At 41.5% G+C, this 27929-nt stretch overlaps 1 protein-coding gene across 2 annotated transcripts; it reads right to left on the bottom strand.

Annotated features, from left to right (window-relative positions):
* FAS (Fas cell surface death receptor) lies at positions 1-27356 on the bottom strand. Of its 2 annotated transcripts, XM_047762241.1 has the most exons (10): positions 27002-27356; positions 13784-13849; positions 13546-13705; positions 9132-9269; positions 7875-7983; positions 5447-5505; positions 5225-5296; positions 3248-3309; positions 2227-2248; positions 1-1489 (listed from the first exon to the last, which is right to left on the bottom strand). In XM_047762241.1, exons 1-10 carry the CDS (start codon positions 27029-27031, stop codon positions 1158-1160), a joined length of 1050 nt encoding a protein of 349 aa, XP_047618197.1. In that variant the 5' UTR covers positions 27032-27356; the 3' UTR covers positions 1-1157. The 2 variants fall into 2 exon arrangements, with proteins under 2 accessions (XP_047618197.1, XP_047618198.1); XM_047762242.1 differs by lacking the exon at positions 13784-13849 and having other exon boundaries at positions 2-1489; positions 5225-5311; positions 27002-27354.
* Between the last annotated feature and the right edge of the window lie 573 nt (positions 27357-27929).

Below are 27929 nucleotides of genomic sequence, written 5' to 3'. Positions count from 1 at the left end.
GTGAGCGCAGCCCTATAAAGCAAAAAAAAAAAAAAAAAAAGGTCACATTTAATACAAACTTTCAAGTGTTCAAACATTAAAGTATAGAAGTGATAGTGGGGAGAGGGGCTTGTCTGTCTAAGAAGCTGCAGCAAATAACAAGAGCAATTCCTAAAACCTGATAGGTTTCACTTTTGCTGTGTATAAGCTGCCTCTGCAACAAGAAAACACTGGGAGTTACTGAACATCTTTTTGGGGGCACGGGGCCAAATAAGAATCTGTCTCATCAGCTAGGGTGGTAGACCTGGATTTACAATTTGCCACAAAGCTATCTAGGACTCTCTAAGACTAATTAAGAGCAGGCTGTTAGGCTTTCCAAACCAAGCTAGCTGTTTCTAAGAGCAGCTTCTTAGGCAGTCTTTCCAGATCTGGGGGCAGGGCACAGGCTGTCAAAATGCACATCAAGGAGAAAACAGAGACATCGCCATGCTCTAGTAATTCTTCCCAATCAAAATGTTTGGATCCCTAAGAGGTGGATTATCTTGATCCAGTAAAGTGTCAAACAAGTACCTAACATTCAAGCATTATAACTGAGTCTGCATTTTCTATGTGATTTCAAAATTGAAATATTTCACAACAAAATGCTGGGAAATCTGTGCAAAGATCTTTGAGGTAGAACCTTATTAAACTCTGCATTCAGATGTCTATGCAAACTTTCACTAACGATGCTAGGGAGGTTGTTTAGAGGCAGTGATTGTAACATTGCAACAAAAAAGTCGCAGGGACTGATTCACTGAATGCAGTCAGCCAGGGGCTAGGTACTTGAATTTACTGCATTAGTTACCTTCACACAGAATCATATGTGAGACATCGAGCATGATCTCAGTCTTTTGTCCTTCACATACACTCTTAGGTGCGCAGTGAACACGTCATCGTGTTCACTCTTAACCGTGTCCGTCTTCCCAATTAGATTTTAAGCATCCTTGAAGGAGGCAGAATCATGGGATGTTCAAAGCCTGTAAATATATTAGCCCTGCAAATCTAATTAATGAAAAAAGAAAACACATCCAGTAAAAAAAACCAAGCGATGTTTACAGCCCGCAGCTGCTAAGAACTTAATTCGAGCATTAATCTTTCTGTTTAGTATGTTCTCAGAACTGAGTTAGTTGTTTTTCACTCTAGGTCAAGCTTTCATTCTCATTCTGGGAGTTTGCATTTTCTTGTTCACTAGTAACATCCTTCTGGACGATATCATTAATTTTATCTGCAAGAGCAGAAAGTTTGGCTTTTCTGAGACCTTGAATCAAAGTGCAATAGGCGTCTTTCTTCCCATGGTAGAGATACCAATTACGGAGCAGCTGGACTTTCTGTTCAGCTGTATCTTTGGGATTGTCATGCATGATCTCGTCTATTTTGGTTTCTTCGATACCATTCTTCCGAACGAAATCTTTAACTTCAGTTATTTTCATCTGTTCGGCAATACGGGTGATATATTTACCCAAGTCAACGTCTGAAAAATGGAGAACAATCTCTGAAAATTTGTTCTGCTCAGCAAAAGATCCCCTACTGAAAACCATGTTTATTTCTCCTCTTATTGTACTTAAGAATGTCAGTAAGTCCCAGAGATCTAAAGAGCTGATCAGGGAAAAACCAGAACAGAAACAACCTTGAGTGCCTATTCCAGGTCCTCCTGTGGCCCCAAGTCACTTGCTCTGTGACCTGGGCAAGATACATACTCCCTGTGTCTTCTTTTCTCATCTCTAAGGTTAGAGGGCTGGAAAAGAACACCTCTAACATCCCTTAGGGAATCTGATGATTCGTGACCCACAAATCTAAAAGGCAGGTAAAGAGTTTATGACCATCTTATTGCCGAGTCACAGGTCAAAGAACAGCACTAAATAGAGTCATGATGGTTGTTACAGAACTAGGATACACCAATGACAGAGTCCACAATTCACATTAGCCTCTGTGTTGATTTTGGCCTGAGTTCTATCATACACCTAACTGCTCATGACAGAAAATGTTCTTAAGCCTCAGAATACAGGGTCTTACTGATTTGTTTTTAGCTATGAGCATTACTTACACATTTAAACAAACCATGGAATAAACCCTGAGGGTGAGCAGGAAGAATTCTAGTCTCAAGGAATAGCAAGACTCCACAATAGGTCACTGAAATTAACAACCCTAAAGTTAGCCTGTTACTCCTAAGGAAGCCATCTCTATGAAATAAAATGATCAAAGCCTTACCTTTTATCATTGGCATCTCTTCCTGGGGAGAAAAAAATGGAGCAAATAAGGGAAAGAGAAATACATTTAGACTATTCTAAATGTAATTTTCTAAGTCTTCCTTACTACTGAAGAAGTATAGTTACCTGAGATACAAAGGTAGCTAGACTAAGTGACTTTCACCATTCAAATTTTTATTCTGAAAGTTTCCAGCCTCACCAGAAATTAAGAAATATTGGCCTATTTTTTTACATGGACAAGGAACCTAAGAAATTCAGGAAATGTGCTGAAATTATTCTTTATATTGACTCATGAAAATAAACACAGTAAGCCAAATCATTCTAAAACTTTCCTTACTGAAACCATTCAAATTTTTTTTTTTGTCTTTTCTAGGGCTGCACCCTCGGCATATGGAGGTTCCCAGGCTAAGGGTCTAAGCAGAGCTGTAGCCGCCAGCTTACACCACAGCCACAGCAAAACGGGATCCAAGCCAAGTCTGTGACCTACACCACAGCTCATGGCAATGCTGGATCCTTAACCCACTGAGCAAGGCCAAGGATCAAACCCGCAACCTCATGGTTCCTAGTTGGACTCGTTAACCACTGAGCCACGATGGGAACTCCTATTCAAATTTTTGACACAATAAAATAGTTTTATGTTGCAATTATTTTTCATCATATTGATTTCTTTTCTTTCTTTTTTGTCTTTTTAGGGCGTACCTTCGGCATATGCAAGTTCCCAGGCTAGGGGTGGAATCAGAGCTGCAGCTGCTGGCCTGTGCCATAGCTCACAGCAACGCCAGATCCTTAACCCACTGAGAAAGGCCAGGGATTACTGAACCCACATCCTTATGAATACTAGTCCGGATTCTTAACCCACTGAGCCACAACTGGATCTCCTTAATTCATTTTTGATGCCCCTCTGACCCATGCACACACAAACACAATAAATGTTTGGTTTTTTTAAAGGTAGCAAGTCAAAAATTGAATTACTACTTTCCCTATTTTTTTTTAAGAAAGCCGATGCACATTTTGACACTTACAGCATTTGAGGTGATAGGTTTCTGGTAACCATTCTCTTTTCTTCTGCACCGTCTTTTCACCTCTGAAAGATCCAAGAAATTTCTATCAGACTCAGGTCTCAGCCTTGTGGGAAGTATATGAGAACATACACTCAGACTAAGGGAAGTGTGAGAGGAAAGGAGAAATTCATTTATTGAAATTCAAAGTGACCCAGCACCATAAGAGGCAGATTTATCCTGATTTTGAAAATTTGATCCCACCAGGTCAAGTGGTCTTGAGATATGCCATTTTTTGCCATTTTATTTTATTTTCCATTTTTTAAAGTTTTATTGAAGTAGATTTACAACATTGTGTTAATTGCTGCTATACAACAAAGTGATTTAGTTATATATATATATATATATATATATATATATATATATATATATATACACATGTTACATCTTAAAGGAGCCATCTAATTACCACACATTAGCCTAGACTGGAGCTGTCTTTTGACATTGTATGGTCATCACCACTCCCTCTTGTAGGCATGGAGCTGGGTGGCATGGCTCCAGCAGGGCACAGACACCATAGGCTATGGAAAGTCAACATCAGTTTGCCATGGAGTGGCATTTAAAGCCCAGAAACTCAGGTACACACTCTCCCAAATAATTCAAATATGTACATTACCAAAAGCAGGTTCTGGCTGAAACGAGAGCCCGGCTTCTCACCACTCTAAAGTCAATAAAGAGGAGTTCCCGTCGTGGCTCAGCAGGTAACGAACCTGAACCCACCTAGTATCCATGAATATGCGGGTTCCATCCCTGGCCTTGCTCAGTGGGTTAAGGGTTTGGTGTTGCCGTGAGCTGTGGTGTAGGTCACAGTCGAGGCTCAGATCCTGCTTTAGCTGCGGCTATGGCATTGGCCAGCGGCTTCAGCTCCAATTGGACTCCTAGCCTGGGAACCTCCATATGCTGTGGTTGCGGCCCTAAAAAAAGACTAAATAAATAAATAGGCAACGCTGGTGGAAAGGAAAGTTGGCTTTATTTTGGAAGCCAACAATCAGGCGAGGGGAGGGTAGTTGGCCTTCAGACAGGAGTCCAGACCGGTCCCCTTCCTGGGTTGCTTTAAAGGAAGCAAACTTTCCACCAGCGTTGCCTCTTTATTGGCTTCAGAGCGGTGAGCAGCTGGACCTCACTTTGGTAATATATACACTCAATGAGCATATGCCTTGAAGACAGTAGGAGGTAAAAGAAAGAAGTCTCTGTCTTCAAGCACAACTAAAGTGGTGAAACACTGAGTACGTATATTTTAGCTCAACAACCTCTAAAGGCAAGGGCACCTCTTTATCTTCAGCTGCCCTGAAGAAACAGTGACTTGTTCCAACAGAAAAGGAAAAATTGGATGCCTCAATGTTTTTGAGAGTTTGCTCCACCTTGTATTGTAAGACTGCTCTAAAGGGATTTTTCTAGAGTAATTATAATTACACCCAATTTTGACTTACCTGCTACCTTTACTAAGGAATGCTTACATAAAATGTATTGCCACAGTATTTTAAGGTAGAGAAATGATCAAAAGGCATGGAATCTGGACAAGGGAGAGGAGGCATAGAGAGGCAGGAATTTATCCAAGAGTCCCCTGCAAAGCCTTTCTCGGTAACGCCCTGGTTTCATGAGTTCTCTTTATGCAAGGGATGATCTCAATGTAGAGTGAAGGACTACTTCTGATTCTTGGCCAACTCGGCTGCTGCCTGAGTGAAACTATCCTTGTTCCTGGGGAGGATAGGGTTACCCCATCAGTGCCCAGAATGGCTGCTCAAAAACAATAGCTGAGAGATAACATCATTGGGTCTTATCAACTCTTAGGGGCGCATTCAGCGGCAGGAATTTAACGTTGTAACAGAGCTGCCTACCTGGGGGGAACTTCCTTATAAGCAAGGGACAGAGGGGGATTCTCGTGAACAACCACTTCCCAAGTTACTTCAATCTGCAGTTTGAACAAAGTTAAGAACTTACCCCTGTATACGAGTGCAGATATGGGAATGAGGATCAGGAGGGCCCATAACCAGTGTAGGTTAGATCTGGATCCTGCAGATTGGAACATTGGACACAGTATAGGAAAGTAAGAAATCTTTAAGATTAAAACAATCTTTAAGATTAAAAATCAGAAGGGACTGGCTTTTCTGCACATTCTACAGTAGGACTGGGAGAAAGAATATAATCATAAAAAGAAATGACCTTCTCTGCATTTGGTGTTGCTGGTTGGTGTGCAATTCTCAATGACTCCATGTTCACACCTAGCAAAAAATACAGAGAAAATTTAAAAAGCCTGGTGGACTGATTGCTTGATCATTTTCTTTTCTTTTCTTTTTGCCTTTTTTCCCCATTTTTTTGAAGTTTTACTGAAGTATAGTTGATTTACAATGTTGTGATAATATCAGCCGTACAACAAAATGATTCAGTTATATATGCACACATATCCATTCTCTTTCAGATTCTTTTCCCACTGATTCCTTGACCATTTTCAACAATACACTATAAATCCAGGGCTATTTTATTCATTTCTGCATCTCTGGCAAATATATTCCCTCAAATATTTCTACATGAGCATCTACAGTGGTGCAAATTAATAACATAATTTGGATGTTTAGATGAAAAATATAAAAAAAAAGACTCTGATTTAAAATAACTTGAGGTAGAGGAAGGTATTAAAATAACATGTAAGAGGGAGTTCCTGTCGTGGCTCAGTGGTAGCGAACCTGACTAATGTCCATGAGGTGGCAGGTTCGATCCCTGGCCTCATTCAGTGGGTTAAGGATCTGGCATTGTCATGAGCTGTGCTGTAGGTCACAGACTTGGCTCAGATTTCAAGCTGCTGTGGCTGTGTTTTAGGCCTGCAGCTACAGCTCCAATTTGACCCCAGCCTGGGATCTTCCACATGTCGCCAGTGCAGCCCTAAAAAGACAAAATAAATAAATAAATAAATAAAATAACATATGAGAAGATGATGAAATAGATACAATAAACTTTAAATCAGTAATAAATTGTGCTCTTAAAAGCATAAATTGCCGAAAGCAATTGCAAAAGAGTCCCACAGAGCAATAAAATGGCCAGATAATAGTCACTGCTCAGGATGCTACTTAGGGGGTCTACCCAGCTGGCCCTTAAAAGTTTCCCCTTTTAGCATCAGGTGGTGAGTAGGACACTCAAAAGGCCCCTGAAGGATTTTCTTCAGACACCTAAACACTGACCACTTGTCTGCATTATAGCTTGGCTTTGCCCATTCTCTAACTAGTGAGCTTGGGCAAGTCACTTAACCACCATGAGCTTTCCAATAACAAGGAGACAATAGCACCTGCCTCAAAGGGTTATTGTGAGAAGAAAATTAAATTGAGATTATGAAGTATTTAGAATTATCATCATCATCATCATCATCATTATTTTACTATGTAAATTCCTCCCCACCCCACCCCAAGTCCCTGCTTCTGCAATCTTCACGATGGTACTCTCAGACACTTGGGGCTAGAAGGGGGAGGCTAGGTTAATTGCACATAATTTAAATTTTCTAGTAAATAAGGGACATAAGGTATCATGTCCCTACTTTTCAAGTTTACTAGGTGAACCCCTAAAAATTTCCTAAGATAAATTACAAGTTTAAGGAGAAGCACAAGCATATAATCCCTCAAATTTATTAGTTATATGAAATGGCATCTTACAAAGCAAAAGCTATTTTTGCAACACCTATTTCCCAGTTTGATCTTCAAAGAAATGAGGCCAATAGGACAAATGAATATTATTTGCATTCTATGAGTGAGGAAACCGAAATTCAGAGATGTTACATGATCTGCTCAAAAATCACTCAATTAATCAGAAGAAAAGTGAAATGTACAATCAAGTGTTCTGACTTTGGGTCAAAACCAAGCTCTTTAGCATGAAAGACAGGCCCTTCATGGTCTGGCCTTGGTTCCTTCCCAGTCTTTCCTACACTCCGGGCAGGTCCTCTGGTGCCCAGAGCTTTCTCTTTTCTCTTTGCAGCTGCTGTTCTCCTGTCTGACATGTCCTTCCCATCCATGTACACCTGGTGAGGCTTTTTCTTTGCTTCAAGACTTAAGCCATGTAGGAAGTTCCTTTGTGGTGCAGCGGGTTAAGGATCTAGCATTGCTGCAGCAACTTCAGTGCAGGTTCAATCCCTGGCCCAGGAACTTCCATGTGCCGTGGGTGCAGCCAAAAAAAAAAAAAGAAGACTTAAGCCATGTGTCTTATCTTTCACTCTCTCCCCAGGCAGAGCTGAAAGGTTTCCCTATATAATCTGTCACACCCTGAGCACAAGTCTCTAGTTGCCACCAAGAGACTGTCTGTGTTGCAGACACAATAACCATTGCTTTTCTTAACGCTCTCTGCCTCTAGCCTTATACCTTCAATGCCAGGCACATGTCTGCTCATATTGTTGGCTTGAGCAGCCAGCACAGTATCAAGCACATGGGAAGTGTTCAATAAATGTTTGGTGATTAGATGTTTGGGTGAAGAAATGGTTATCTAATTGCTCAGAGGCAATGCCAGACTAGAACCCAAATTCTTGACTCCTAGCCAGCATTGCCTCCCCTTAGGAAATCATTATCTCTCAAGATATGCCTAGTGATTTAATCAAAGAAAGACTAAAACTTACGTGGTGCAAGGGTTACAGTGTTCACATTGAGAAGTGTGACAGAAAAAGTTTGGTTTACATCTGCACTTGGTATTCTGGGTCCGGGTACAGTTTTTTTCCACTTCTAGGCCTAGAAAACCAATTTGCAGACTATTAATTAGAGCAGGTAATTTGTGCATGGACGATGAAAAGGATGGACAGGAGCTGCATGGATTTTTGAGATCCAGTGCTTATATCTGTAGTCACACCCTCATGCTCTTAATAACACAGCTGGCATTTAAATGCCAAATAGGCAACCCCAGGTTGAAAGGGTTGAAATCTCTCAGCAGAGTTTTAAGTTGACAGACGATCCAGCAACCCAGACAACCCCACCTGTGCTTAAATGGCTCTCCTGTTCTAGCCTAGAGCCGGGCTACTCAAAGTAAGGCTTATAGACCAGCAACATGGACCAGGAGCTTGTTAGAAATGCAGAATGTCAGGCCCTCCTCCAGACCTAGGCAATCAGACCAAGGCCCAAACCCTCACTTAGAGGTGCTGATTTAATTGCTCTGAGCTAGGACCTAAATGTTGGCATTTTTCATAGCTTCCTATGTGATTCTGATGTACAGCCAGGATCGAGAAACGTTGCTTTAGAGCCTGAATAGGGACAAGAAAAGCTTTATGTTCAAAGAGTTCTTGATGTCTAACAAAACTGTTATATTTCTATTAAATATATATAATAACTTAGATATATAATATATAATGCACATTCTATATTTGTATTATTTATATTAAAATATAACTGTCCCCTATATTTTAATCTGAACCCACAGGATAGACTGGTATATCCCTAAAAACTCAGGTACCCAGCTGGAATTATTGGGTCAAACCAGATCCCCACAGAAGGGAAAACAACCCACCCAGCTCTCAGGTTTCTCTGTCTTTGTATCTGCAGCTTCAGAGCTCTTTCTGGCCAAGAACATGAGCCATTATGCAAGCATAAATTAAGGCAGGAAGACAAAAGCCCCTGCAGTTTTGATTGGAGCTGATGAACCCTGTTCACCAAGTTTCCATTTAGTCATTCTCCTACATCCGGGAGAATTGCCTAGACTTGACTCATAAATGTCTAGATCAGTGATGCGCTCAGTACCTGGTCATGCTGCCCCCCAACCAGGCCCATCCTGCCCCTCCTGTAGGCCAATGTAGTGCCAGAATAGGTCCCAATTTCAGGCTGTTTATAAACTGGTGCTGCATGCAGTACCACGATTGATCCCTTTTGATTGTTTTCAAGACACTTACCGTGTTCTCCATCACAAACTCTACATCTTCTACATTTAGAAGAATGATGGTTCTTGTCTGTGTAATCCTCCCCTTCAGAGCAAGGCACACACTGTGGTGCACCACCAGGGCTTGTGCAGTCAGCATGTTTCCGTTTGCCTGCCCAAGAAAAGAAAAGGAGCAAACACTTGTATGCAAGGTGGATCTGCAAAAGCATGAGAAGTATGCAGAGATGATAATAAAGCACCACTAACACAGATGTGGAGGGGCTAAGCTAGTGAAATATAAATATGGGAGGAGGAGGTTGCTGTAAAAATCATGTCAAGAGACAGAATTTCTCCCAAGACAAAAGCTAAAGGAGTCACCGAGGAATATGCCTACAGAAATAGGATGACTAACGATAGGTGCATGTAAAAAAGAGATTAGGATGACCAAAGGCGCTGGCAGAGATGCCTTTACCAACATTTTGGGGAGGAGAGAAAGTTGGTAGATAGGGGTTCTACTGGCCACTGAAATTAATTAATTCTCCTTGCTCTGACTTCTCCTCTTAATTTCCAAAGTTCACAAATCCTGACAAGGATGGCATTGCATAAGGAAAAGAACAGTTGAAGTTCTAAAGACTTTGGTCAAATCCTTAACAGCAACAACATCTTTAACAAAGAGCCTAATCTCGCGAAGCCTAAATTTCTTCATGCAAGTGATGGAGATAATAATACTTCTGCATGGCTAAGTCAGAACTAGACAGGATCCTCCTAGTAAAGTGCTTGCAGTTCCCTTTTCTCCCCCCTTTCTTTCTATTCCTTTGCCATTAAGGGACAGAGTACATGTTCAGGTGCAAGCATGAACCTATTTCTAACAAAATTTATTATAAGGTTTGCTATCTTAACATGCACAATTTTAAATCATATTTGCATTTGCTTTCATTTACTTTAAAAATAAAATGAGTCATTAGATTGCTATCAGTAAGCATTATGCAACAATGCCTTCTGGAAAATTCATTTAAGAAGTGTTTATTAAATACCCATTGTGTGTTAGTCACTTTCGAAGATGTGGAGGTACTGCAGGAAATAAGACAAAGCCTCAATCTACAAAGACTTCACATTCTCAAAGGAAAAGCAGGAAATGCACGAGTAAATACATGATGCCAAGTGGTGATAAGTGCAATGGGTAAAGCTAGATTAGGTAAGGGAACATATCTCTATCCAAAGAGATAGAAAATACAAAAGAGGATTCAAAGAGAAAAGCATGACTAGTGACTCTGTTATAACTAATTAAAAAGAAGATGCAAAGTCTAATATGCCCCTCTTGCAGGTACAGCAAAAATAATTTATGCTATTTCTTCCAGATATGTGAGAGACAGCATTTTTTTTAATAACCTCACAGCATTTTTTTTTTTCTTTTTGTTTTCGGCTGAGCCCAAGGCATGCAGAATCAAGTACAAGCCACAGTGATGATGATGCCGGATCCTTAATTGCTAGGCCACTGGGGAACACTTTTTTTTTTTTCCCCAGGGCCACAGGTTTGGCATATGGATGTTCCTGGGGTCAAATCGGAGCTACAGCTGCCAGCCTACAAAACAGTCACAGAAAAGCAGGATCCAAGTTGCATCCGAGACCTACACCACAGCTCACGGCAAAGCCAGATCCTTAACCCACAGAGGGAGGCCAGGGCTCGAACTTGCATTCTCAAGGATACTAGTCAGGTTCATTTCCACTGAGCCACAATGGGAACTCCTTCTTTTGCCTTTTCAAAGCAAATTCATTATAACATTTCAGACAATTACTTTACATGACTTCAGAGAATAGTCTCATTGCAGATTCCATGACAAAAACAAAAACAGATTAATAGATTAGTATACAGAGAAGGTGAAAGAAGGAACATTGGACATCAATATTAAATTTGAAAAGAGAATTCCTCAGTAAGAGTAAATCCTTGCCATTCATAAGAAATATGTTACAAAACCATCACAAATACTAGGTTTCACTGACTCCAGTACACCATGTGGTTTCCACCCAAAAGAAGGCAGGTAAATAGACGTGAATCCATCAGATCCATAATAATTCTTATAACAGTAACAATAAAAGATAAGATTAACATTTATTGAGCCAAGGCCTCTGCTAAACACTATTGACATTTTTCTATTCCCGTTCACAGCAATCATAAAAGGTCAGAACTATTTTTTTTTTTTGGGCTTTTTTTTAGGGCCACACCTTCCGTCATGATCCGAGTCACGTCTGCCACCTACACCATACCCCACAGCAATGCCAGGGCCCTAACCCACTGAGCAAGGCCAGGGATTAAACCCAAAACCTCATGGTTCCTAGTCAGATTCATCTCTGCTGCACCACAATGGGAACTCCCAGAACTACTATCATTTCTACTTTATAGTTAAAGAACCAGACTCAATGAGATCAAGTAACTTTCCCAAGGTCATGAAGCTTGTTGGTAATTAGCTTTAGGACCAACCATCCTCATTTGCCCAGGATGTGGGACTTTTAGTGCTAAAATTGGGGAAGTCTCAGGCAAACCAGAATAAGTTGGTCATTCCATAAATGTCAGATGGAGGATTTGCAACCAAGTCTGATGCCAGAACTTGAGTTAATAGACACTATTCAATATCTGCCTGGTAAAGATTTCAGCTACCATGTTACAAATTAAGATAAAACTTTGGAAGCGGTTCGTTCCAAAGCATCATCAAATTTACATTCTGAGACTGGAAGCTCCTTGAAGTCGGGCCCTGTCCTGCTTCTATTCCTTCATCTCACAGTCCCAACAGCTCCTCTGCTGCGCTGGAGAATATGTGTCCCAGAGCGTGATCCTTCACTTGCTTTGCCTTCTCCTTTTGAACAAGGTCCCACAACCCGCTCTGAAGTCACAGCATCCCCGTTTGCATTCCTGGGATTGTTCTACTGGGGAATTATTTACTTTGTATGCCCATCTGGGTGCCAAAACCCTAACTGCCGATGTATGCAGGTCAACCTGTTACATTGCCTTGTCCTTTTCTCTAATTTAGGACTTTGTAAAAGACCATCCCCGATTGTCACCCAATATTGATTTTTCCCTTCTCCCATAGGAATATGCAAAACATATTATCTTTATTTTAATTTGCATTTTAGGTTTTAAGAATATGAGTAAAGGTCACAATTCATTGGACAAATAGGTGGTGCTTAGCAAGTTACTAAAAAAAAAACAAAAACAAAACCAAAACCAAAACCAAAAAAAAGCCAGGAAACTATTCTTTATTCCTGTTTGGAGAAGAGTAAATGCAAATGGGCTTAAGTATAAACAAGTTGGATTATGAGAGATTTTTCATAAGGGTTATCAAAACCTCCAGAGGAGGTGAAGAGACTAGTAGAATCTTTTTATAAACAGGGCCATGCCTGTTTAGCAGCTCAAGTGCTGGAAACCTGGAAAGCCAAACGTGAAACCTATGACCATCCTTTAGGGTTCTAGTAATGAATCGCATATGCCCATGTGCTATTTTCCTTTATCTTCCTGTCCCCCTTCACAATGAACATACATCTGTATACAATAGAATCAACACTACTCCATGCTGGAAAAATACAGCCTGCACAACTGCATTTGACTTAGCTTCTAATGTGCTAGTGTTTGAAGGATTTTCGATCTGAAATTGGTTTGCCTTTCAAAATTCTGATTGTTAAAAATTGTCAGTTTTTGTCCATTGCTTTTCTAGTTCACCTAGTTATTCGGCTGCAAAATGCAGATAGATTTTGCAGGCTTCAGTGCTAGGACGAACAGCTTTCTTAGAGACCTTCTGATTGAAGAAAAGTACTGAGACACTTTTTTTTTTTTTGCTTTTATTTAGGGCTGTACCCGCAGCATATGGAGATTCCCAGGCTAGGGGTCAATTCGGAGCTATAGCTGCCAGCCTACGCCAGAGCCACAGCAACGCCAGATCTGAGCTGCATCTGTGACCTACACCACAGCTCACGGCAACGCCAGATCCTTAACCCACTGAACAAAGCCAGGGATCGAACCCACAACCTCTTGGTTCCTAGACAGATTTGTTTCCACTGCACCTTGACGGGAACTCTGAGACACAGCTCTTAAGAATGGAAGTCTCTTGTTTTCAGAGCTCCACAATTATTAGGTATATTCTAACCGGTTCTGATGTGGTAAGTTTTAATATCCACAAATGAGGCTTCTTTTGCTAATGAAAAATGGAGCTCAATGGATAAACCCTCTCATTGCTGAGGTACATGTCATTCTTAACTTATATCTACTCATATTTGTATAAAACCAGTGTGATAGAGAAAAATAATGGTCTTGGAAAAATAATGTTATATTTTTTTCTTCCCAGTCATGCCATAATACAGGAGAACCAAATGCTCTAAAAATATCCTCTTCATTATTACTACATGCTACGCCTCACCCTGATTTTCATTCTAATTGCTGGGTTTTCTGTATAACCTACCAGGAGGGCATGGCTGACAGCAGAATTGGTCCTCACGATGCTGGCCTTCCGGGCACTCAGACTCCCTTTTAGTAATATTCAGTTTCACCATCTCAGAATCGGTGTCAGTCACTTGGGCATCATCACCTTTAGACAGTGGTCCAGCGATACAGGTAAATACCTGTAAAAGAAAAGCATGAAGAGAATTTTACTGACTTCCGATCTAAGCAACTAAGTACACAGGTGTTAAGCTACCCACATGGCTGTCTTTCCCTTGCTGTGCACAGGCAAAATCAATATGGGCTCCATCCTTCCACTGTATCATCTGCAAAAAAAAGGAGCAGATCAATTGCAGGACAGTCCAGACCACCCAGGAAATAGCATCAGGGATGGCAGGAGCCATAGCTCCTGGCCTCGAAAGTGAACATGGCTCCCACTTCTCAGCCCTATGACTGGAAGGAAAGTCACTTAAATTTCCCAAGTTTCTGCTTTGTTGTCTAAGAAGCAGAAATAGGAGTTCCTGCTGTGGCACAATGGGATCAGTGGCATCTTTGCAGCCCCAGGACACAGGTTCCATCCCTGGCCTGGCACAGTGGGTTAAAGGACCCAGCGTTGCTGCAGCTGCAGTGTAGGTTACAACTGTGGCTCAGATCTGATTCCTGGCTTGGGAACTTCATGTGCCAAAAAAGAAAAAAAAAGTGGAAATAATTCTCTTCTTCATAGGTTTGCTGTGATAATTAAATAAATAATGTGCTTGGAGTTCCTGTCGTGGCAGAGCAGAAACGAATCCGACTAGGAACCATGAGGTTGAGGGTTCGATTCTTGGCCTCGCTCAGTGGGTTAAGGATCCAGTGTTGCCATGAGCTGTGGTGTAGGTCGCAGACACAGCTTGGATCTGGCGTTGCTGTGGCTGTGGTGCAGGCCTGCAACTGTAGCTCCGATTAGATCCGTAGTCTGAGAATCTCCATATGCCATGGGTGTGCCCCTAAAAAGACAAAATAATAATAATAATAATAATAATAATAATAATGTGTTTAAAGCACTTATAATTCCTGACACAAAGTAAATAGGTGCCCAGTAAATAGTATTACTATTATTTATTATTAGTCATTGTTATTTTTGTAAAGTTCCAGCGGGGAACAACATAGCAGAGCAGGAAAAAAACACAAAATTTCAAAACGATGATGGTATGAATCCCAGCTCTGCTACCAACACCGATTTTAGGCAAGTTACATACCTCACCGATCCTCAATTTCCTGGCCTGCAAGTGGCAGGAGTACTTTCTATCTTGCAGGGTTATTGAGAATAAAAAGTGATAATTTCTCCTGGTACTTAGCTTATAGCATGTTCTGTTTCTTCCCTTTTTATATGCAGCCACAGAATCTACAGTTTCAATAAAATCCTTCCTGGTTATCCAACCATACAACACATTCAACAGGATTTTCTTCACTTTTACTCAGGAAAAATGAACTTCTCCTAACAGAGGACCAACCTTTAATCTATTATTGGTTCCTTTTTTCTGAAGACAAAACCCCACAGGTCTAAGTGACATTGTGTCAAATTTATCTTAGTTGTAGACTTGAGCTCCTTTGAAAAATGAGCCCCCTCCCCCATGTATGGAAGTATTTGAGGGTAGTGTCTGCTTGATCCCTTTCTCAGGTTTCCTAAGCATGTATTGTTTGTCTCTCTAAACACAAATTCAAGGAGTTCCCATTGTGACTCAGTAGGCTAAGGTTAAGAGCCTGACATAGTTTCCGTGAGGATATGGGTTTGATCCCCGGCCTCACTCAGTGGGTCAAGGCTCCAGCATTGTTGCAAGCTGCAGCATAGTTTGCAGATGCAGCTTAGATGCGGATCCGATGTTTACTGTGGGTGTGGGTAGGACTACAGCTGCAGTGTTGATTTGACCCCAGCCCGGGAAACTTCCATGTGCCATAGGTGTGGCTGTAAAAAGAAAAACAAAAATTACAAAAATTTAAACACAAATTCAAATAATCGTTCATCTTATGGGGAATATGTAAATTCATCACCAAGCATCTAGAAATTTTAAACTACCAGTTCTGAGGGTTTGTGTCTCAAGGTCATTTTTCAAAGTTTTCATGGCATATATTGTATTTTCTATTTTTTGGTATAGTAATAATAACACTGCCATCTTCTGGGTCAAGAGAACTATTCTACGTGTATAAATTATTGCCACAGGAGTCCCCACCTCTTCTCTTTTAGCCCTTTCCCCTTTGTCACAAAAGCCTGCAATTCCTTTAAGTCACAAGGTACCATGGGACCTCCAAGGAAGAAGGGATGAAGGAAATGTGGTTGCCATGTTTTCCTCCTGAGATGGATGCGTTTAAAGGTGCATTTCCAATATCGAGACTCCAGGAGGAAAAAGGACACCAAAACATCAAGAAAATACCTAACTTGTCCAGGGTCGCTCATGAGTACAAGTAGGAAACTAGCACTTGTCTAAGTCTCCTGACTCCTATTATGGTGTTTTTTTCCTTTTCACCCAAGAGACAGGGGAACTCACCATAAAAGAGAGCTGACGTTTTATACGTGAACTATTCTATGTAAAGGAGAACTGGAACTGGTACACAGATCAGAGGAATTAAGCCTACATGTGCTGTCTTCACTATCCAGCCACTGCCTCTTTAACCCAACAGACACATCTTAAGCACCTACTCTGTGTCTGGTTCTGTGAATACAGAGACGACTAATGTTGATTACAATCGAAAATGAATGTTAAGTTTCCAAAAGAAGATTTGCACAAGGGTGTGCTATTTGTAATGTGTTAATCATTTGGGGATTTTTTTTTTTTTAACGTTACATTTGCATGACTCTTAAAAACACATTGGGATCTACGATCTTTTTCTTTTTCCTTTTTATTTATTTATTTTCTTTTTTAGGGCCACACCTGTGCCATATGGATATTCCCAGGCTAAGGAGTGGAATCGGAGCTATAGCTGTCAGCCTACACCACAGTTCATGGCAATGCTGGATCCCTGACCCACTGAGCAAGGCTGGGGATCGAACCTGCATCCTCATGGACACTGGTCGGATTCATTTCTGCTGCGCCACAACCAGAACTCCATCTGTGATCCTTTTCTATAGCATAACAAGCAACTTTGAACAAAAGATAGTTATTAGTATCAATTTCTCTTTTCAGGATGATAGTTCCCCCACTTATTTTCTCTACAGAAGGCCATCTTGTCATTTTGCTTGTCCCCCTTCTAGATCAGAGAATCAATAGCTGATGAATAGTGACTGAATCAGACATGTTAGGAAGGAATAATATGATTGAAATCCCACAAAAGTGTTCACTGCTAAGATGGGAAGGGCTTTCAAATAAAAGTCATTCACCTTTCAGGATCCTTATGCCATAATTAACTTTGTTCTATTTGACAGTCAGGGATTGAATATACTAACCGTGTAACATTCCAGACATTGCCAGCACATGAAGCTTCTCAAACAAATGTAAACAAATCTCTCCATAGCCAGAGGAAATCAGTAAGTCCTATTTACTCCAGGCAATGGGAAACCAAACCAAAGCAAGCTGAGAAGGAACAATTCCTTTCTATCCTCAGCTGCCTCTGCTACTGTGAAGAGGGAGTTAACAGTGAAATATTACTTGCTTTTCTTTTTCTATTCTGGTTTTTCACCGAAAGGTGAAGAAAAGGACACAGATTCAAACTCAAAGAGATTTTTTTTTTTTTTGCTATTTCTTGGGCCGCTCCCGTGGCATATGGAGGTTCCCAGGCTAGAGGTCTAATCAGAGCCATAGCCACCAGCCTACGCCAGAGCCACAGCAACGCAGGATCTGAGCTGCATCTGCGACCTACACCACAGCTCACGGCAACGCCAGATCGTTAACCCACTGAGCAAGGGCAGGGACCGAACCTGCAACCTCATGGTTCCTAGTCAGATTCGTTAACCACTGCGTCACGACGGGAACTCCTAAAGAGGTTTTTTGATCCGAAATTGGACTAGCCAAAATTGACAAGTTGAAGGCGCTCCAAGTCGATACCCAATAGTATGTGAATGTGTGTGTGTGTGTGTGTATGCTCTATGGCTACTGGGCCCATCCTCCTCGGTATGCTAATTTCATCCAATATTCATGCGACAATATTATGAGCAGGTCTATAATTCCTAATTTAAATGATCAAGCGCTCAGGGGAGCAGTCCATTTCATATTTATGGATTGTTATATTAGTGCTATTTCTAACAAAACTGTGCATATACTCAATCTTCTGGAGCTGTCTAGAAGAAATGTATCTTTTAATTCATTGTGTTTCAGTTTTGACGTTTGTGGACTGGAAATCAAAACCCACTGTCCAAAATACATTCAGAATTTGAGAAATATGTAGTAGAACCGTGAAGGACACAAATAATACTGGCCAGAGAGCAGATATGATCACACTTGCTTCACAGAGTTGAATTTCTGGAAACATTTCCTACTTAGTCCAGCACCAAAGAACTATGTTGATTGAAAAAAAAAAAAAAGAACTATGTTGAGATAAGTCTGAAGAGCATGATATGATGGAAGCAAGGCTCCATACATCTTGTATTTTTTAAAGTTTTTGCATTAGCTCAAGTTTGCAGTATGCAAAGATTTAACACAAACTCTACAGGCAGAAACCAGGGTGTTTTTGACGGTGACAAGGCAGGAAACCCATGGAGAACTAAATGATTAGAATGCTCAAGAAATTTTTTTTTTTCAAAAAAGCTGAAAAGGCCAAAAAATAAATTAAATCAAAGATCTGAAAAGTGAATTAAACTAAGGCAAATGATAACCAAATGGGAGAAAAAAGAAATGAAATTAATTTAAAATCTCCATCATAACAAAGATGAAAAAGTCAGAGAGACTTCAATTTTATATTGGGAATAATAATAGCTAATACATCAATCAATTATTTAAATAATAAACACTTTGTTGAGTTCCTACTATGTGCCAGACAGATATTTGGGAACAGAGCAATAAACAGATAAAGACTCAGCTCTCACAGAGTTTATATGTAAATGAAGTATATTATCAGGATTTGCCAAAGAAATAGCATCAGTAGTGTGTGTGCGTGCGTGCGTGCGTGCGTGTGAAAAGAGAGATTGACTGATTTTAAAGAACTGATTCACACAAATGTAAAGGCTTGGCAAGTCCAGAATGTGCTGCTAGGGTAGGCCAGTGTGCTGGGGAGTCAGAACAGGGCTGCAGCTCAAGTTCAAAGGCACTCTGGAGGCAGAATTCCATCTTCCTTAGAGGATCTCAGCCTTTGTTCTACTGAAGCCTTCAGCTGGCTCAGGCTCACTCACATTAGAAGGGTATCTAATTTACCCAAATCCTACCAATTAATACAATGAACCTTCAGAGCATATGCATGTTGAAGGTGGAGGGTATCTGGCAGGAACTTTCTGAAAAGCAGAAGTCAGTTCTAAGCCCTCTAAGTCTGGGAAAGTTCTAGCCAGACTGTCCAGGCCGGGGTTCTAGCTGGCAGGGAAGGTGAAACTTCCCAGTCCTGGTCTGCAGCCTGAGAAGGCAGTGAATTTAGATTCCCTTCCTCAATTTGGGTGCTGAGTTTCTGAAAACAGCCATGATAGCCACTGTGGGTGTAGTCCCTTGCAGGGGTGGGGATTTACAATGCACAAATAGTTAGGAACCAGAAGTTTTCCTATCCTATGATCGATCTTTGCATTTGCTCACTCTGAAACTCTTAGAAAAAGGACAACAGAAGAGTTGGTCTCTTGTATGGGATGATGAAAAACTGACAGAACAGCTGGATTTTCATTACTTATCTGCATCTGTGATGAATCACTTTTTACAGCCACTCAGTCACTACACAGAAGACATGAAGCAGGAATGGCCAGACCCAGAAATTGATGACTGATCCCCAGGCACTAGCTCTCCATATGTTCCCAGGAATCATAAACCCCCAAGACCTAATGTGGCAGTTACAAATCAAGTAACATCACAGTGACTGAATTAAAAAAAATTACTGGAAGAAACTGAGACTCCCATTAGGATTACTGCAAAGAAGCAGTGAGGCAACTGACCCTCAGAGATGAGCTAGGATTTGAAAAGGAAGTTAAAAAAAAAAAAATCACATTTTTTTTTTCTGTGCTTAGTAAAGTTCAAAGCACACAGGAAAAGAATTTTAAAAAGCAGATCTGAAAAAAAAAAAAAAGGCGTTTGGTGGTGAAAAAATGGCAGCCCTTGAAACAGCAAGAATAAGCAGGCAGATGCCTAGAACGATTGGTAAGATGTTTCAATACTGAGCACAGACTTCAGACTGACTCCGCACATCCAAGCTGATTCAAGGTCTCCAGTAACAGTGGTGAAGAGTTTGAGAGATGACCCAACCCAAGCGCCGTAGGGGAAGCTATGCCCCAGACTGGTGCTGTAACTGGCCACGCAGCCAGCTCAGGAGATTCAGACTCTCATGGGCTGAACCGCGTCTCCCTTACCTCCAAATTCCTATGTCGAAGTCCTCACCTCAGGTACCCCAGAATGTCACAGGGTCTTTAAAGAGGAAATTACTTAAAATGAGGTCCTTGGATGGGCCCTAATACAATATGACTGGTGTTCTTATAAGAAGAGAAAATCTGGACACAAATAAAGGGGAGAGGATGTGAAGACCCAGGAAGAAGGCCATTTACAAGCCAAGGAAAGAGGCGTGGAGCAGACGGTTACCTCAGGGTCCTTGAAAGTAACGAAACTTGCCAGCATCCTGTTCTAGCCTCCAGAACTGACAGAAAACATATTTCCGTTGTTGAAGCCACCCAGTTTGTGGTGCCTTCTTACAGCACCACAAGAAACCAATACAGGTCCAAACCGCTATCTCTTGATTCCTTCAGATTCCAGATCTGAGGTGCATACACACTTGGGAACCCCTCGTAGCTGAGCACAACAGTTTCCCCTCTTGAACTGTCACTGAGCTAAAGAGACAAGAGATTGCAAATGCTCTTCAGAACTGCTATCATCAGGGGCCAAAAGGAAACTGGACTTACAGGGCCCACCATGGGATTGATATTTCCCTGTCCCCTACTGCCCAGGATACAACTGGGGCAACACACTAGTTCTTTTTAGACTTTTGATTACTTATCAACACTTTAGGGGAAAGAAATTCTAGAAAGACACAGTTGACCATTTCTGACTATATAATGCGTCTCTAATATATTTGTGCAAAAAGTAAGGAAATAATGGAGTTCTCTGGTGGTCTAGAAGTTAAGGATCTGGCCTTGTCACTGCTGTGGCACAGGTTTGTCCCCTGGTTCTGGGAATTTCTATATGCCACAGGCACAGGCAAAAAGAAAAAAAAAAAGGTAAGGAAATAGTGATGACATTTTGTAGTAGGTATGTTTTTGAAAAACTGAAATAAAAATAAAATTTTCTACATGACAGAGATAAGTGAAGTTTCCAGTCATTCTTTTTTTCTGCTCCCAAAATGTATAAATAAAAATACACATGGGAGTTCCTTTAGTGGCTCAGTGGTTAACTAACCCGACTAAGATCCATAAGGATGTGGGTTCGACCCCTGCCTTCACTCAGTGGGTTAAGGTGTTGAGGTGTGAGCTGTGGTGTATGTTGCAGACGCAGCTTGGATCCCCAATTGCTGTGGCTATGGTATAGGCCAGCAGCTGTAGTTCCAATTTGACCCCAGCCTGGGAACTTCCATGTGCCGAAGGTGTGACCCTAAAAAGCTCCCCCCACAAAAAATACACATGGTAGGAATTCTGATCATGGCTCAGTGATTTAAGGAGCTAATGTAGTCTCTGTGAGGATGAAGGTTCAATTCCCAGCATCACTTAGTAGGTTAAGGATCCATCGTTACCAGAAGCCACGGCATAGGCAGCGGATACAGTTTGGATCTGCTGTGGCTGTGGCACAGACCTTAGCTGTAGCTCCAGTTTGACCCCTGGCCCAGGAACTTCCATATGCCACAGGTGCAGGTATAAAACAAACAAACAAAAACACAAGGGTAATCTTATTTCAGTAACATCTTCTTTCTTTCTTAAGGCCAGTTCCTGGGAAGACCAGGAGAGATATTTGAGGCAGTGGGAGTAAGTGAATGAATCAAGACCCGTGACTGAAGGAAGCCATAAATAAAATAAAATGAGGAGACCCAGAGAATTTCATCTGGGAATAGATTTTGAGTTTAGTAATAGAGTTCAAAAAATGGATATACATACTACCATATAGAAAATAGGCAACCAACAAGGACCTACTGTAGACCCCAGGGAATCATACTCAATATTTTGTCATAATCTATAATGGAAAAGAATCTGAAAAGTATATAGATACACTGATTCATTTCGCTGTATACCTGAAGTTAACACACAATGTAAATCAATTATACTTCAATTTTTAAAAAGGAAAGAAAAAAGAAAAATAGTTTTCAAAGCCCTGAAAGACATCAGAATCATGTCATGATGTATTAAAAATAAAAAATGTGTAGGTCCCACGCAGACCTAAAGAGTAGGATCTGTCGGAATGGGGAATGCCTCATAATTATCTCCCACAAGTACCCCTATTATTTTGATGCTCCCCCCAGCTGAAGACCAACTGGGCTGCAGGAAGCAAAATATGACCTTAGCCGGTGATGACACTTACATGTGAGAAGGTAAGAGTGTTAAAGATGAACAGCAAATGTGTTCTGCACTTGCCAATCATATTTTGACTTTTCATGGAAAAAGAATGACCCTTCCGAAAATAAACCTGAAAAGAAGAGATGTCATCTTTGGTAGAGGAGATGGGTAGTGGGAGGTCTACCAAGTCCTAAACTCAAGTTCCAGAGTTCTTAAATCCTAGAGGGGCCACAGGGGTAACACAGGAGTAAAGCATCCAGGTAGAACAGACAACAAAGTGTGGGAGGGGCTTGTCAAAGTGGAGAGAGCCACGTGGACCACAGGGAGGGCAGCCATTGGAACCAGAGTGGGGGTCGGGGCATGTGGGCCCAGATCTCCCACTTTTCAAGAGAAACCAAAATCCTCCAACCTCTAGGTGGTGGCAACTAATATTAAAAATACATACCTTCATACATACATACTACATGAGTCAATTCCATGCAGAGCAGACAAAACATAGTCTAGGGCAGTGCAAGCCTAATTTTTGAAACCAAGCCTAACTGCATACAGACATTCATGTCAAAGAAATCTACTAGGAACAAGGATCCTCTTATGAAGATGGCTAAAAACCAAAGCTCAATCCTGGGTAAGGGGCAAGAGCCTTACAACACATGTTCTGAGTTTATTCTCTCTCTCTCTCTCTCAAGCTGTCTCTCTCACTCTTTTTTCCAAGATCTCTGACCTCAGAAATCAAAAGTATTAACGTTTCTCACATCCCATGTTTTTATTGCCTCCCAGAACACAGAGAGGACTAAATCCATAATGTCTCATCACTTGACTATAGAACAGTCTGATGCTAATGGCTCTGAAGCAAAGTTTATTCTAATTTTCCAAGTTTATTTCAATTCACAGCTTACCCAAACTTATGTACAATAGGTTTGCTTGCTGTGCTGGGCTGAGTACATTTGCTGATTGAATCTACAGTCAGATTTGCTAATTTACAAGACTGACCTTACTCAAAATGTATAATTTCTTACAATTTGGGGGCATGTGTCCAGTATAGCAATGGCTGCTATTTCTAAGGGCACAGAGGTGGAGGATGGCTTGGTTGCACAAAAGCTCACTTCAAATCAAGAAGGGAGTTGTGATCAAAGGGGAAGATGAGCTCATTTCTTTCTGAGGAAGGTGAAGTTAACAGTCTTATAATGATCAGCTTTCTAATTTGGGCCTTACTATACATACCCTCACTTCAAAGAACATAAAAGTAGGCAAGATCATCTGAATTATTTGTTCCTGTCAAAGGCCAAATAGAAGAAACTTAATTAGTAGCAGGAGTCCAACTACATAAAAAGCTAAGAATATTTTATTTTGTTTATTTATTCATTTTACTTCTTTCATTTTCAAACAAGGGTCCTCCAGAAAATGAAAAGGACTCATTAGATAGTTAATGCTGCTTCTCCACTTTCATGAATAGACACACACACACAAACACACACGCACAGCAAAAGTAATACAATACTATCCATTACGGTACTTATAATGGTTCTACAAATAATTCTTTGGCAATAAGCTATATATATTATTATCTTTATATTATTATTTTTCATCACAAGTAAATAAGTTTCTGGTACCTATTACAAAACATGTGCTCATTTAAGGGACTTTTGGAACCTAAGGTAATTTGCCAAAAGGCAAGTAAGTCACTGGGGGTTTTCAAGTGGGGGATTTCCTTATTCAGGTTTTTGATCATCTCTTAGAATATGATTATTCTGTTCTTGGGAGTTGTGGTATAGTGATCTGGCTTCCCTACAGCATGAGAGCAGCCTTCCAGAGACTCCTTTGAAGGATTGACACTGACGTGATTAAGAACTATTTAGAAATAAATTACTCGTCTAGTATCCCAAAGACACTTAGAAACAACACCCAAATCCCAGTCCTCTTTGCGTCTATTTCATCCTTTTCCTTCTCTAAACTCAGCGCAAGAGTAGAAACATTTTCTAAACTAAACCCTAATTTGCCACTAAGGGTGGTAATTGTATCATGGAGATGGGTAATAGAAGATTTTTCTTTTATCTAATTGTTCTAGTTGTGGGGGACTGAGGGTTTCCTTATATCGGTTTCATTTTTGCATCCCAATCTTTACATTATTTATAAATTCATGTCTTTCCATTCTGCTTGTTCATGTTCTCAATTATATTTCATAAGTTTATTTTAGTCATAAGAATTTTCAAGTCTTTTATGATATAAGGAAAACCTCTTAACCACAAGAATAAACAGAAACACACTGGAGCCTATTTCATGTTACTTAGGCTGGGTTAAGGAAAATGATTAAACTATAAATAAACAACTGTTTTTTATTTTCTCCCTCAAATGCTTCTGTATGATTACTTATCAATACACTGGTTTCTTTGTCATCTTCCCTCTTCTCTCCCTCTGCCATAATTTTGACAACTGCTCTAAGAAATAAAGAAGACAATGGCTATCTAGTAATCACCTAACCATAGACCAAAATGTTACAGCACAAAACCTATCAGGACTAAATGCAGGGCAGCTATTTCCCACACACATTTCTAAAGTAAATTTGACTCTTTTTCTGTGTCCTCTAGACATTTGTGAATTGTTTTGGGAGTTCAAATGCACTTATTATAGGTGCCGTGGAAATGACACCCAGAAACTAGGGGAGGGAAAACTAATTCCAAGAAGAAGGAAAGAAAAAGAAGCAAAGAGGGGAAGCATGAGATATGTACTGACTACAGATCACACCAGAGACAACAGAACTAGAGAACATATGGAAAAGAAAAAATAGGGCAGCTCCCGCCCATCTACTTCCAGCTGGTTGACACGATTAAGCCAAACTTGCTTCTGCATTCCATGCAATTAGCACTCCCACCCCCATTTTATTTATTATTGTGACTAGTAAGTAAGTACTACTAAGTGTAAAGTCATAAAAACAAGCATTTTCTGGAGACACAAAAGATGACATAATGGATGGTGTGGAAACTTTTTTAAGAACAGAGTTGGGCTAGCAGTGGGTGCAAGACAGGATTCTGTGTAAATTTAAAAGAGTCATATTAGAAAAGAAAAATGCAGGATATGTTACAAAATGATAAACAATGACAATCTAGGTGATAAGGATATGTCATATTTTTTTCTTTTTACACATCTGTATTGATACATTTTATTCAATAAATCTTCATGTCTTAGACCATATATCATATGTTATACTATTAATTTATATTTAATACACAATATTATAGGTATTATAATAATATGCATATATAAACAAATGTACATATATATGCATATGTGTCTGTATACACGTGTGTGCATTCTTTTAGAAAAGCACTTTCCTTGGTGCTTTAAACTTGCCCATCTGGTAAAGATGTTATAAGTATAAAAGTTAAGCATAGCTCTGGGCGTTGATAACTTTGCTATGCTTACCAGTATTGTTGTCCCAAGACCTAAGAGAGATTTTCAAAACAACTAACACTGCAATAAGGCCACGGTTAATGATAAAGAGAAGAGTGTGGTCTGAGGTTGCGTAAATGGTTTCTCAATTTTGAATCTTAAATTTTCTTGGAGGAAATTTCTAAAGGAGCCCAAATATGGTACGTAATTTCTGAAAAATTCAGGGAGAATTCTTTTGTTTTTCTCCCCAATCTAAGATGGTTCCGGACATCACTGATTTTTCCTTTCAATTCTTGGTGTAATCTGGACATCAGGGGCAATCAACAAATGCCCAGGCTTTGGAATTGGACCTAAATTAAATTCCAGCTCTGCCACGTACTGGTTGCACTCGGTCGAATTACCTAAGCTTTCTGCACCCCGTTTCGCCATCTGTAAAATGAATGTGAGGACATCTTCCTTACCTTGCAGCCGCTGCTGAGAATTGACTGTGATCACGTTTATAAACACTTCTATCACAGTGCCTAGCACTTTGGTGGGGCCAGCAAAATAAGAAGGCATTGCCTTTCAGAGAATTTGGAACTCAAGTGAAACCAAACGTCTTTAATTAGCGACCATCAAGGTGGCATTTCCGCGGCAGGGACTCAAAAAGAGGTGGCTGCTGCTTAGGCTTCTAGGCCAAGTACCGGCTCCAGGCTCGCCACCCTGCGCAGGCGCGGTGGCAGTGGGTACCACCGCCTGAGCAGTGAGGGCAAGGTTCCTTCCCTCCCCGAGTTCAGCAAACTAAAGTGAAGAACAGGACATTAAATAAATAAATAAATAAATAAATAAATAAAGGCCAAACCTAAGGTCGTGACTTACGATCGGTAGGAGAGGGATTCCCGGAAGGGAAACAGTTTCTTTTTCTGTGTCGTGATAAGAAGGTAAACAAACCTCTTGAGGCGCATTCAGCCCCAAGATAACCTTTTCAAGAAAGAAGCAGTGACGTCCAAAGCCTTGGCTTTAACCATTGCCTCGGGGCTGATTTACTCCCTAAATTTGTGACACGTTCAGAAAACGTGTCCTCAGAGAGCTCATATTCTCACCGTCCCACAGCTCACACATACACCCGCGCAGAGGAGGACCTTTGTGGTGACATGTAAGGACTTGTCCAGACGATCCCCTCCTCTCTCGAGTAGGGCTCTCCCTCTGGCGACCCCCAAACATCCCTAGTCCACGCCTGCCCCCGGCTCCCACCTCTCTCCGCGCCACGAACAGGGCCCCCTGGGGCCGCGCGGTGCTGTTTTGCCTGCCGCGCAGGATCGCCGCTTCTCCTCCAACCCCAGGAAAAACGAGTTCCCCGGTTTCCTGAGACCTCGCCCTCAAGGAAAGTCCTAGCAGCCCTGAAAAGCCAGACTGCCAAACACCAGCCAAGCCCGGACGCCCACGCGCATCCCCTTAAGATCATCGGAGCGCGTCCTGCGCGCTCCTCTGCGCGCCAACCTCTTGACCCAGCGGGCAGAGGCCCCCGCAGGAGAGGACTTACCAGTGACAGGAGAACCCAGATCCCGGACATGGCTGTGGAGCCTCTCCAACTGCTAGCAGAGCGGGTCACACACCCCGTGAGAAGTGACAGTCCCGCCCTGCCCCTCCCCGCGCTCCAGCCAGCCCAGGAGTAAGTTCCCCGCCAAGGGCCCGCCCATCGCGCTCAAGCCCAGTTACTTCTCCAGCAGATTTCTTTTCTCCAGAAGCGTCTCAGAACACCTGCGTGTGGCTCTTCTGAGAGACCAGAAAAGACCTAAAGAAATGCCCCCGGGCCCCGGGGAGGAGGAGGGGAGTGGGGTGGCAGAGGAAGCTTTTTTGGGGAACGCCGGGTTTGGGGAAGGCGCCTTTGATTCAGCAACTCAGCCTGGGCGCGGGGGTGGCGGGACGTGGTGGGGGGTGGAAGAGCGGAGAGAGAGTCAGAGTCAGGGTTTGTTGCACAAATGGGCATTCCCCGTTGGGGTTGTTTCCGCTGGCATGTCTGGTTCAGGTGAGAACCCTGAGAGCCGGCTTGCTGTCTTTGCTACACTCTTTTGCCATTCAAACGGGGAAGGCTGGGGAGGGCTAGGGTACAGAGCGCAGACTTCCCGCCTCCTTGCAGGAGCCAGGGCCAACTGCTGGGAACTCAGAGAAGACCCAGCCTTCACTCAGCTCCGCGTGCCTGTAGGGGTGGGGACAGGAGAGTCTCACAGGAGCGCCGGACTAGTGTTTGGTAGTGACAGTTATCAAACCAAAAGCTTCAGAGAGTGTGCTCTGGAGATTCTGAAGAGGGAGCACCCCTTGGCTTTTATTTCTCTAGAGGCTAACTCCTATGACAAATCACACAGTTCCAGCCCTATTAGAAGTTCGCAATTACTTCCTCTCCTTTGTTACTCATTATTTCCTCTCTAATTTTCTTTAAAAAAAAAAAAAAAAAAAAGCACTTTTAGTGC

Source organism: Phacochoerus africanus, chromosome 15 (assembly GCF_016906955.1).
Source record: "Phacochoerus africanus isolate WHEZ1 chromosome 15, ROS_Pafr_v1, whole genome shotgun sequence".
Lineage (NCBI taxonomy): Eukaryota > Metazoa > Chordata > Mammalia > Artiodactyla > Suidae > Phacochoerus > Phacochoerus africanus.
Note: the sequence above shows the minus strand (reverse complement) of the source record. Positions and strands in the feature narration are given on the sequence as shown.

Coding starts and splice junctions, on each gene's coding strand:
- FAS (XM_047762241.1), bottom strand. CDS start 27,031: ATGTCCGGGATCTGGGTTCTCCTGTCACTG. Junction 5,506..7,874: donor CACTGTAACCCTTGCACCAC/GTAAGTTTTAGT, acceptor ATTTTTTGCTAG/GTGTGAACATGGAGTCATTG. Junction 1,490..2,226: donor AGAGATGCCAATGATAAAAG/GTAAGGCTTTGA, acceptor TCCATTTTTCAG/ACGTTGACTTGGGTAAATAT.